This window comes from Chionomys nivalis, chromosome 8, assembly GCF_950005125.1.
Source record: "Chionomys nivalis chromosome 8, mChiNiv1.1, whole genome shotgun sequence".
Lineage (NCBI taxonomy): Eukaryota > Metazoa > Chordata > Mammalia > Rodentia > Cricetidae > Chionomys > Chionomys nivalis.
Genome location: NC_080093.1, coordinates 10537169 through 10550386, shown reverse-complemented (window position 1 = coordinate 10550386; position 13218 = coordinate 10537169). Strand labels below are relative to the sequence as shown.

General features: G+C 39.1%; 1 protein-coding gene across 4 annotated transcripts in view; it reads right to left on the bottom strand.

Moving 5' to 3' along the window:
• Nucleotides 1–3712: 3712 nt before the first annotated feature.
• The window catches only part of Sorcs1 (sortilin related VPS10 domain containing receptor 1), a 499209-nt gene continuing 489703 nt past the window's right edge, over nt 3713–13218 (bottom strand). The window contains exon 26 of one of the 4 annotated variants that reach the window (XM_057777825.1): nt 3713–4597. In XM_057777825.1, coding sequence (XP_057633808.1) covers nt 4390–4597 — 208 coding nt within the window. In that variant the 3' untranslated portion in view covers nt 3713–4389. Of the gene's footprint in view, nt 4598–8484; nt 12006–13218 lie in introns of those variants that run through there. The other 3 variants (XM_057777827.1, XM_057777826.1, XM_057777828.1) reach the window with 3 other exon arrangements.

Here is a 13218-nt window from a genome sequence, read left to right as displayed (position 1 = left end):
TTACTTCCTGTCTCAGCTTCCTAGGAGTGCATGGCATGTGGTGCCATTCTGCAATTCAAGAGCAGACCACTGTCGTAGGCTTTATAAACCATTTTGGCCACACTTCAGCTTTATTCCTATAAACTGCTTACTGCACATTCTACAAGAAAGATCAGTTTTGATTCCATATACACAAGCCTTCAGGTATAAGAAAAAGGTTTACTTGACTAAGAGTCAAAACTGAGTTAGTTACAAGTTAATTTTCTATGTTGTCTCCTAATGCTACACTGCAAGTATCACAAATAAAATGTAGTGTGCAGCACTCACTCAGAAGAAAGTATAGACAAAAATCTGAACTGGATAATGACTATGACAAGTCACATGTACATTTGATATACCTTGGTTATCCCTAGGCACTAAGATATTGGCTGAATCCAGACTATTCTCGTATCTACCATGTGTTTCAGCTGCGGGCACTCTGTTTTTTGCTAGATTTTTGCTGAGACACTATTTTCATGGTATATTTTGATGTGACCAGTTGAATTCAGATGGTATGTGTGGTCGTTTGAATGAGAATGGCTTCCATAGCCTTTATGTTTAAGTGCTTGCTCCACAACTAACGGAACTTTTTGGGAAGGATGAGGAGGCGCAGACTTGTTGGATAAGTCTGGTGTTGTAGGAGAAGGTATCAATGGGGGTGGATTTTGAGGCTTCAAAGGGCCCAATCTCTCACTCTCTCTGCCTGTAGCTTATGGAACACATGTGAACTCTTAGCTACTTCTCAATCACACTATCTGCCAGTTGCCTTGCTCCTTACCATGATGACAATAGACTAGCCCTCTGAAACTGTAACTCCAGTTAAATGCTTTATTTTCTAGGAGTTGCCTTGGTCATGGTGTCTACTCACAGCAATAAAAGAGTAAATAGGACCTCATGATTTGTTTCTGATAGTGTCTTTTTTGTAGTAGCAGCCTTATAAGAATAGATATTAACTATTCTGCAATCCCAAGGATCACCTGATTTTTATTATTTTTCTATAGCTATGATACAGCACCATGATCAGGTAATTTATAGAAGAGTTTGTTTGGATATATGGTTTAGGAAGGAGAAGATCCATACTGACAGAACGGTGACAGGGTGGATAGAGCTGAATATGAGTGTATAGAACCACAAGATGGAAGTTTCCTCTCTAGGGAACTCAAACTTATCTGAGTTTTAGTGTGTGTGTGTGTATGAAATGTCCAAAGAAAAATAAAATATTTATTAACATCTTAAATACACACACAAAACAGAACAAAGTCAAATAAACACAAAAATGCTTAATCAAAAGTGTTCACATGCAACAAAACCACAAGACTTAATACTGAGTTCTTGAAGGAAACTTTCTACTCCATGTGCAAAACAAATGTGGGAAAGTCTTACCCTGCAATGAGGCCATCTTGCGTGAACATGACCGTCAGACTAATGTAATTATCTCTAGTAAGTAAAGATAATTTTGTGAATTTTGTGTGTGCGGACGTGCATTCGTGTGTGTGTGTGTGTGTGTGTTAGATATGTGGTATGACCTATTAGGTGTCAAATTACTTAGTGTTGGTATTTGCAACAGACTTCCTGTATATATTTTTTTTTTTTTCGAGACAGGGTTTCTCTGTAGCTTTTGGTTCCTGTCCTGGAACTAGCTCTTGTAGACCAGGCTGGCCTCGAACTCACAGAGATCTGTCTGCCTCTGCCTCCTGAGAGCTGGGATTAAAGGCGTGCGCCATCACCGCCCAGCCTGGAATAATTCTTTCTGTGGAACTCAGTAGCAAAGGCTAGCAAAGAATTTGATGCCACTTTCAGAAGAATGATAACTTTTTCCCTTGTATAAATACTGTACCATATTTTGAAAAGATTCTGTAATCTTTGAAATGTGGTTAAAGTTTCTAGTGTTAAGTCCCTCATTTTTAAATGAAGACATCTACCTCAATATTTGCATATTTTAATCAAATATCCCCCATCTATTTTTTAACCTCTAAGTATCCACCAGACCACAACTTTTAACTCTACTTTCTGATGGCTTTTTGGACCCCGCTTTTATTAAACAATTTGCATTTTCTTGAATCACATCATAAACACTTTGGACTGCTTTTATATAAATTCTAGAGGATAAAATGAAGGAATGATATTTATAGGTAATTTGTAAATACATGACATACTAGATAGCCTTCGGCAGTACAATTAGTAAACAAAATTTTCTCCCCTTCTTTGTCTCTCAGTAGTTCTCTTGGTTATTTCTTTGGGAAAAAAATTACACCCAGTCCCATTGTGCTTGCTAGTTAAGGAGATGGAATGGAGGGAGGGAATAAGGAAGAGAGGTGGGGGAGATTACATATACCCTCCCTCTTCTCCAGATGTTCAGAGGCTACGCATCCATAGCCCTTCACAAGATCCATTAAAATCCAGCAGCAGCAATGATCTGAAGAAGAGAAGGGTGAATTCAATCTTTTCTGGGCGCTCTTCCAGAAAGAAACTTGGTCTGGCACATTGCTGAGGACAACTGTGTCTGCTTTCCTTTTGAGCCCTGTGAAATGTGGCACATGAAGAAGTTGGAAAATGATTTGCATGGTTTTGAACAGCTCGGTTTAATGGAGCACACAGCTGAGCCCTGATGGGAGCAGGACCCCTGGGGAATTCATTTCTGTGACAATGATCACAGTGAGTCCTTCCTGCTTTCTGAACTCCACTTAACAAAAGAGCAAACAACCGCTCTCCCTTAAAGTCCTTATAATAATTGAATAGCATAATGAGTACACAGTGATATATACAATTTTTAAAAATAAGAGTTGCTCTACTATTATTGTATTCACCATTCACAATTTCTTCATTTGACTTCTTTGTTTATTCTCTTTATTTTCAATAGGAAAATCTGGAGGCTGAGAGCTTAGTGTCCCAGCACATCCCCACCTTCATTTGCATATGTGATTCCACTGATAATTAAATCGACTTCTGTCAGTACTGCCTTTGGGCCTTGGCACTGGCCAATGAAAACTTCCTCTCCAGAGTTCTTCAGTACTCACTGGACTAGGCCAGTCCCAGCCACTTGTCAAGTCTGTATATGTGCCCTGGTATAGGAAGTACTATAAACACATTGGTACTATTACTAAGTGCTGTTGACATCCTTTTTAGTGCCTGAAACAGGCTAAAGCAACAAACAGTTGCTTGTTAGAAAATCAACAAGATGACTATGAAAAGTGAGGTGGCAGGCATGTGCAACAACTTCCGCATCCAACTCAAAGTAAATCTGCCTGCATTAAAAAATTAAAATTAAAATAATAGAAAACTATTATTGGAGCTTATTATTGTGGCTGAAGAATGACAGTCTTCAAAATGCATTGGTTTGGGACAGACAAAACAGTGGAAACAATAGGTCTAGGTCGTCAAAGCACACCTTCCTGTGTGTTTATGACCCATAATGGATCACTGTCCCTTCTTTTCATAGATAACACATGAGTTAACTTTTACATATGTGTGAATGTACATAAAAATGTATAAGTGTGCACTTATATCTGCCAACATGCTATAAAATTTTTCTTTAATCTAGTTATCATACCTTTATGCTATAAAATTTGTTATCTACATCATATATAAATTTGTATGTGTGTGTGCACGTGGGTAGTAAGATTATACATTTTAAGTATTTTGAACCTTGGAAAGTTTATTGGAGTTGGTGAGGAAACAAATGATTGTAAAAAATAATGACACATGTGTAAGAAAATGTCAAAGTGAAACTCATTGCTTTCCATGATAACCTAAAAATTTAATTAAAACGAATAAAATATATTCAGAAAGTTCATGGATTACAGATACGAAAACAGCATAGTAATATTCTCATCTCAGTATGAATTTCAAGTGATAAAAATGACATTCAGAGTTGTTTAATTTTTAGTTCTTAAAGAGAATAATTACATACTTCAATAATTGTGATGCTCCTAGGAACTTTATATACATCTTACAATTATATTATTACTAAATAGGCATATAGAGTTCCTTATAATAATGTCTTTCATACCTGATTTAAAGTACATTTAGTCCAAGTGTATGCAAACTGACTACATGTTCATTTCAAAGACAAAGGGAATGAATTAAACCATCCATGGTCTTAGAAATTAGAAATAACAAGGGGTAATATACGTTTTTTAGATTTTTATTCAGTCTTCCTTATTTACATGTGTGTACATATTCACATTTTGTGGCAGGTACTGGTGACTGAATCCAGGGCACTGCGTGTTAGGCAAGTAGACCTCTATCACTGAGGTCCTTGCCCCGTGGTTTCTGTACAAACTATTATTTCATCCTGAAACATTTTAAATTCTGCTGTTCACATCTCACAAAATTTTCTTATGCCTCTACTTAGGAAAAATAATTCTATTTTTATTTTATATGTATGGGTGTTTTGCCTGGATGTATATCTGTGCACCACGTGTGTTCCTGGTGCCTGTGGAGGTCAGAAGAGGATGCCGGATCTCTTGGAACTGGAGTTACGGATGCTTGTGAGCCACCTTGTTGGTGCTGAGAACTGAACCCGGATCCTCTGCAAGAGCAGCCAATGTTCTTAACTGCTGAGCCATCTCTCCAGCCTCTAGAAAAATAATTTTAATGGAAATCATCTATATTAAATACAGTTCTGTCATGATGCCTTTAATTAGTTTATATGCACTCATTAAGTCTTTTCTTCTATACCTAAAAGCTGTTAACATTATATATATATATATATATATATATATATATATATATACACACACACACATTATTTAAAGCTTTTAAGCAGGTACATACAGAGTCACATATCTAAATACATTCGTGTTGTTCATGACATGTTTTTATATCTGGAAGTGTGTGTCTACCTTTAAAACCCTTCACTTGTCTTGTCGTAGAGAATCTCAAATGCTGGCTTCACATAACCGTCAGTAATGCTGCTCTAATGATAGTTTAGCATTGCTGGGAGCAGAGTCAGGTTGTCAAATGTGTATTGCTGTGAAATCCGTGAACTGTGTGTTGCTTCCGGGTGCTGGGAAGTGGGTTATGATGCCATGCTCATCTAGGGGCCTCAGACTAAAATGATGATAGCTATGAGGCTTGTCTTATTGTTTTATCTTTCCCCTTTCCTTCCAGAAAGGACCTCTTCTTTCAACTACTATATTCAGATACTTCCTCTTTGTTTTGCTTTTGGGATGGCATCTTTAAGTAACTAAGGCAAGTGGTGATCCTCCTGCCTTAGCACGAAAGCCAGTTCAAATTACTTTCAACCTATCAACTACACTATTCTATGGTTTTATTTTGTGTAAAACGAAACAAACAAAAAAATCAATCTGCCCTCCCATTTTAGTGTGGTTGATACCTATTAATTATGTTTTTCATCTGTTTTGAGCTTCCAGGCATGAGGTATGTGAAGGTGCTTGCCGAGCTTTCCTTATGATGCTCTGTGAGTTGGGGGACTTATATTGTGCTGTATTGCAAAGTGTGGCGATTCTTCTTTTTTTAAATGCACTTGCCTCTTGATCATGAGAAGTCTATTTTCCCATAAGCATTCCTAATTGGATTTGTTTTCTGGGGAATGCAATCCCAAGGTTAACTTTGAAAACAGGCAATGCACTTTGTCTCCAAACAGATTGTCTAGTTTCCAGCCTTTCAGATCCAAGAGAAACATTCCCTGGACATCTAGACATTGTTGCTGCTGAAGACAAACTACCCTCTTCCTTATTCCTGTCCCTATCACTCCAATTCCTATGATGTTTTATTTTTACACCTCAGTGCCTTGAAACTATCGTTTATGTAAAATAGCAGTATATGTTATAGTGAATTATACAGTTCCTTAGTATCCCATTAGCATGCATATTTTATGAAGGCAGCTATAAAATATCTGCCTTATTGGCAGTTGTGTTATCATTGTCTATAACTATGTTTGTACATCAATTCATGTATATTGAATTGATATATATAAACCATAGATTCCTCTCAGTGTATGCCACATTTATAATAGCCATTTTCCTGCAATTCTTTCACCTGGAATCATTTTTCGATTCTCTTATTATGAAAGCAACATCCAAATATGCATTTTTTTCTTTAAATATTCATTTTTCTTTCTTAATCAATTAATTGTGTGTGTGTGTGTGTGCAAGTGCATGCACACCAGGATGAACATATAGAGGTAAGAGGACCACTCTTGGGAGTCAGTTCACTTCTGCCACCTTGTGGGGTCTGGACTGAGTAGTTCAGACTATGTACAAACATCTCCACCCTCTAAAGTTAACTTGCCAGGCCCAAACATGATTTTTTTTTCAAACGCCCTTTCTATTATTTCCATAGAAAAGAAGTAGAGAAATTATTGATGATTCAGAAACCAAAATTAGGACTTTGATTTTTATCCCACTTTCTAGCTAGTATTTTTCCTTCCTTTTTTTTCCTAAACAGCAATTATTTTCCTTAAATTAATGTCTAAGAATAGCTCTTTGAACACAGCAGTTTGAGCACTAGCAGGGAGGAAGGGCAGGGAGGTGTTGATTCTTGACAAATAGCAATTGGACATGTAATTAGAGGTGCTGGCCGTGTTAGGTTTGCCCTGTGAAGCCACCTCAGAGATCAGTGCTAAATAAAATGGACTTACTGACAATGCTAAGCTAAAAGTCAGGGTTTGAGTTTCTTCAAACATCTATCTACTGCCCCCTAATGGCAATGTCCAGTGGCCAATGATGAAGGAATGTAAAGAATAAGCTAAAATATAGATTCTTGCCTAAATGAGCATAGGATTTGGGAAGAAAAGTATAACAGGCCACATTCACTTAGACACTACATCAACCATCTAAACATGTCCACGTGACAAATACGTCAGAGAAGGGCGTATCCATTTAATCTGTGTGCGGGACGGGGAGCTCTCTCCCTTTGATCTCGGTTGTCCCCTTACTAGTCTGTTCTTTCAAACTCACCCTCTACACTCCCTTTTCTACTCTCTGTCTCATTAATTGGCATCTCATAGACTCTGGTGCCCACAGCGGCAGCATCGCTGGCCTGGGTTGTGCCTTCTCCATGACTCGAGTTCTGGCCAGATGTAGATGCTGTGTCCTGAGCTTCTGTTAGTCGTCCCAGCCCAAGAACTCTGGAAATACCTGTGTCCCTCCAGCTTTGCAAAATTCCAGTCTTCCTCTTGAGGCTTATGTGCTCTTTGTTGGCAAATTGGCTCTTTTGTTATTTAAGCAACAAATCTCATGTTTAATCACTTCTGTATGAATTACCTAGGGACATTGTTTTTTGATCCCACCTGACTGACACAAGAGGTAGCCCGCTCTGTTAAGACAGAACAGCATACATTCTGGCCTGGAAAAGATCGAAGGATCAGAGTACTTAATTTGTGAAGTTAAAGGCAGGCTAAAAACAGTCAGGATTCTCATTCTAAAACTGGGTTAATTATCAGTGACATTCTAACCCCAATAGACCTTTGGGAAGGCAAAGGGTGGTTAGTGTTTGTAGACCCAATATGAGGAACAACATATGTCCAATGAAATTTCAATTATGTGGGCAAGCCACATGAATGAAAATATTTGTATCTATTCGACATTTTTATTTCCACTAATTTCAAACCACCTAAAGTCCTCTTTTGGAAATGACCCCCCCACAAAGAATGACAAAACTAGAAGGGGTCATCCTCCTCCTCCTATATGCAGAAAGACACTGCAGTGTGTGTTTGTGGGAGCAAATTTGCTCAAGGCCGCACAGCTGCACAGCCAGATGCAGAAGCTCCTTCTCCATTTCACAGTGCAAAGTTCATTCTGTCTACCGAAGGAGCCCTGAACATGACCCAAGTTCCATTTCATTGCATTCAGGTTTTGTCCTTCTGTAACCATTTGGCTTTTCTTAAAAAATAGTTTTGCTTGTCCGGGCGGTGGTGGCGCACGCCTTTAATCCCAGCACTCGGGAGGCAGAGGCAGGCGGATCTCTGTGAGTTCGAGACCAGCCTGGTCTACAAGAGCTAGTTCCAGGACAGGCTCCAAAACCACAGAGAAACCCTGTCTCGAAAAACAAAAAACAAAACAAAACAAAAAAAAATAGCTTTGCTCCTTATTAATAGCATACACATTTGAACTAGTAGCCACAGACATATTGCTCATTCCAAAGTAACCACTTTGGGGTGATCTTTAAATGCAACATTGTGCTTGAATAAAGTAACAGACATTGTACAGTCAACTGGGATGGAAAATAGAGTTTAGGGAACAGAGCACATTGTGACTTAAAAACTCAAGGGTACACAGTTAAAGATGTTCTCACACAATTAGCATTCATGAAGTCTTATAACTGCATCATTTTTATATTAAAATATCTAGACCATGTTTTGACAGTAAATAAACACATTGAGGTCAAGACTTTAGAGACATTATCTGTTTAATAAATATGATTGTAAAAGCAATAAACAAGAGCAATTATACATTACACTACATAGTATTTAACAAAAAAATACATCAAAAAGTCATTTAAAATTAGAAGTAGTTCCAATTCTATAAGAAAACTTTCATTTTATTTTTAAATTGGCTTCCTATAAAAATAAGTTGGCAAATGAGGGGTTTCAATGACTAGTTGGAATCCTGGAAAACACAGAACAGCTGCCAAGAACCCCATTGCTTTCAATGTTGCTGTTTGGAACTTCTGGAAAAGAAAATCAAAGCAAACCTCTGCAATTTGGACAGTGAATCCAATCAGGAATAAGGCAAAGGGGAAATGTTGGTGGGTAGTGCAGGGTACAGTGTGCACAGTTTGCCCTCTGGGCTTTTAAGCAATGTTGCAGTATCATCCTTTTTTTTAGCTTGCCTGGAATCTTACTTTCGACACATTCCTTCCACACTCCTTTGGCCTTGAGTTCACCAGACTCCTCATTATACTTGCAGCTGCTATTAGTGATTGATAGGCACTTGGGTCCCTCCCACTTGTAGGTTCTCAATGTTACTTTCTCCTTGGGATTTTACAGCAAGACCTGGTATGGAGGTTCTCAAACTTGAATGTGTATCATAATCACCTGAATGGCTTGTTGAAACAGATTGTTGGGGGCACCTGACCCATAAGTAGAAAACAACACTATCGATCAGTTAGAATTTCCAACATGGCAGGGTGTGTTTTAGCCTGGTTTGAATCCACATTTCAAACAAGTATAGGTGACAGTGATACTGTCATCCTAAGCCTTACACTTTGAGAACCACGAGGCCAGGTTAGAGGAACTGTGAGGTCTCCTTGCCTCACCAGTTACCTACAGGAGGGAGGGAACTTTGAGGAGAGGCACACGAGGACACTGGAGAGGCTGAATCTATCGCTGGCCACTTCGGTCACTTTCCAGGATGCCAGGTATCTCATGCCCGTCGCTACTTTAGAGGAAAATTGACAGCCCCTTCTTCCTTGTGCCTCTTCATTCACTCACCTTCATTTCACCAGGAAATATGTCTCACAATACTATTCTAGGCAAGGCACTGTACTAAATCGAGTGGTCTCCATTTTTCAATAATAATTTTCTAGTTAGAATAATTTGAACTGCAACTCTGAGGATTCCCTGTGCTGGTTTGAATGAATGTGATTTGGTTTTCAAATACTTTGTCTTCCGGACTAAATATGGAAGACTCCAATTGAAGAGAATCAATGAAGACTTTTCCTATCAGGTAGGAAACCCGGCAGGTTGAGGGCTGATTATGTCCCCAGGCATAATTTACTGCCCAAATCACATGGACATCTTCTACCATAAAGCTTTCTGCTTGAATCACCTCTGACAACTCTGACAACAGTTTTTCTACTCTCCCCTTTTCTGGGCCATTCATGTGCAGGGGTCATGTGATCACTGAATTGGTTACACAAGGGTAGAAATCATACTGATCACTGAGATACATCAGGGTCCTTGCCAATCCTCTGTTGTTGGCTTTGGGACACAGTCAAGAAAGAGGCTAGGTTCTAAAAGTGGTTACTAAAATGTCTTTCATCTTTACTTAAGAGCTGTCTCTGTCTAATCCAGAGAAATGAGAAGACAAGTCATATGAAAGGACCTCCTTGGGGCACAGGCTCTGCTCCTTTCTGTGAGTCTTCTTTCATGATTTCTCTTAGGAAACTGATTTTGTCTTTTTTTAAGGCCCTGAAGTTTGTGAACCTTACTTTTCTGTCAGCAGATATTCCTCCTTTATATTGACTTCTTTTTTCCTTATAAATACCATGGCAGTTGAAGATCAAAATTGCACACATGAAATCATTGAGATCATCTTAAACTGCCAAAGCCTCATCCAGACAAAAGAGAAGACTGGTTGATTTTTTTATGGTTTTTTTTTTCAATATTTTTATGTAGTAAGTCCATTAACCTACTTCTCCTTCTGGTTAAAAAATCAGCTTTATTTTATAAACATGGTTATTCTAGAGAGGAAATATCAGATAACAGCAACTATCATAGAACATAGTACCCTGCAATATAGTCACACATTCAAAACATTTCTCATGAGAATCTTCTAGATTCAGACCACATAAGATTTTGTTAATGCACAGAAAACCATCCCTGTTCATATGTCTTACTTTCCAAAGTATATGGGCAGATTTGGGTTGCTTTGCGTGTATCACCTCTTTCACACACAAGTATATGTTTCCACGTGGGAAAGACAGAGGTATTTGGCAAAAGAAGATTCTAGAGGAAGAGAAAAAGGGGAAATGTAACTGAAGCCAGCTGGGCAGGATGCAGCAGCCTGGCCAGAGTGAGGGAAGCTGGCATGCGTGGGAGTGTAGAAGATTGATAGGATGAAGACCTGTGAGAGAAGGCGCCAGGGTTGGCATCGGCTAGGCCGGTGTTTGGAATTAACAGGTTTAATGTCCAAAATCTAGCAACACATTTGAAGAGAAAACATGAGAGCTGTCGAAAGATAATGAGGGATAAAAAGGAAAAAAATTGAGAGACATCAAGAGAAACATGTCCACACAGCAAACAAACAGAATAACAAGTATGTACTGGAAAAAATTTCCCCTTTTTTTTTTTTTGTCTTTTTTTTTTTTTTTACATTACTTGGGGCAAGGAGAAAAGCTGAGCAGGAAACAGAGGTCCATTTCTGATATGCTTTGCTTCCCAGCCTCCCTTCTGTTCCTCCTGAACCTGCCTATATGGATATGGATCTTTATGAAGGATCTTTGTTTTTGCGGCCACAGAGAATGGAGAGAAATCAGCCTGAGGTCACCGTTGACCAACAGAGCCTCTAACACTAACTTAGAAAGGAAAAATACCAATAAGTAAAACAGAGAAGCAGCTCAGGGTTTCAAACTCCTGTGCACGTCTTTGTGTCTTGTGAAAAGACTGGGGATAGCTAATCCACCATCAGCCTGTAGGGCTAAAATAGCTAGGAAATCTAGAGCCAAGAATATTTCCAAAACTACATGCAGATTTCCTTGGCCTATATATGTTATGAATTTTCTACAAACACGACCGATCAGAAAAAGAGAAGAGAAGGGGAGGGGAGTGTTTTCCATTAAAATAGAGCACCTGTAGACCGCCCCTCCGAACGTGTTCTCAAGGTATTGTCCACATGCACAGGCTTAAAGCTAAAAACCCTTGTTGTCTGTGTCTGAAGGATTTAAAAGTTCCGATGCAGTGAGTGTTTATTTGTTAGTTTAGATTTTGATTGTTTTTATTTTATTTTTGTTTGTTTTACTGGCGTCCTCCATTCAAACATTTACATAGGTAGGGATTTCTTTTGTGCTTTGATTCTCAGCAACTATGGAAATACTTCCTGGCAAAATAGGAAACAACAACAGAAGAAAAAAAAACATAAAGTTAGTGGTCAGGAAGGGTGATGTACTTGACAAGAGCGCAATTCTTTCTGATCAGCAGGTCTCCTGTAGTCTTTGGGGGTTTTCCTTAGATTGCAAATTGTGCCCCAGCAGATCCCCGCTTTGGTGATGAAGGTGGAGTGGCTTGTCTTGATCTTTGCACTCGGAGAGATGAGTCACCAGGTTGAGAAGAAGGGGAGGGAGGGGAGGGTAAAGCTACTCTCCTAAGAGAAAACGTGTAACACTTACTCATTTAATGACACTGGAAATAGAAAGGAATCAGAGACTGCATTGTGCGCGACATGTGGCTCGCAAAGGAGGAACTGTCACTTTAATAAGCAGCTACTGTGATTCACACCACAGAAATGGAGACAGAGGACCAAAGGACCCCCTAGATGATGCAGCATTTGGGATGCTTTGGAAGGGGATAGGCAGAGTAGGTGGTGTTACACTGGACAGTCAGATAGAAAAGCCTTTGTACTTTTTAACCCAATGCTATTGTGTCTTTTTATTACCCTGTCTCCACCAAATGAAAGAAAATGAACTGTGAAAATTGGACACCAAATGTGGCTGCAATTGCTATTATTATCTCTGGCTAGTGCTATTCATTGCATTTAAACTTCCCCAATACAGCCACAGCCTTTCTCATATCCATTTAAACTCATTTGTTCCCAAGTAACAGATTAAAAATCTTGTCTCTGAGGGCATGCTAGGTGATCTGGCCTCATGACTTTAGTATGAAGAACTATCCTGTAATTTCCCCATCTTAGTCAGCCATAGACAGTGGGACCCAAGGAAGAAGAGGGATCGGCCATGACGGTTCCATCAATTTGTCTTAGTATCTCAAAAACATCTGTAATACACAGTAAGATTTACCAGCTGAGCTCTAGGCTTCCTCAAGTTGGTCTCAGACTCCCATGCTTTGGCCCCAGGGAGACAGAGCAGCATTGTCATCCAATGCCAAAGCTTGTAGTTATCACAGAAAAAGGCACCTCTCTAGCCTAATTCTCCAATTGGTCTCTCAACATCCCCAAATCCTAAGTATTCTACAAACTGCTCGCCCCTCCTTGTTCTCGGTTTTCATATGGGTGATAGTTTCAAGACAGCCATTGGATCAAAAACAGAACAAAATACCAAAATCCCTTCCTAATTGTGAGGTTAGCCAATGTTCTTTTGTTGGGCTCTTCTGGTATTTTAAAACAGTCTGGTCTTAGAGCTATCCACAGTAGAGACTGCGGATTTGTGTACAACTTGCTTACTGCCTGCCTTTCTTCCTACGTCCCTGAGCCCCTGCAGCCTTTTCTGCTTCAATAGCAGTAGTGAAAGCCTATATGCTCATTGCTAATATACTTTGAAGCTTGGAGTTTTAGAAACCGATTTTCTTTCTTTCTTTCTTTCTTTCTTTCTTTCTTTCTTTCTTTCTTTCTTCCTTTCTTT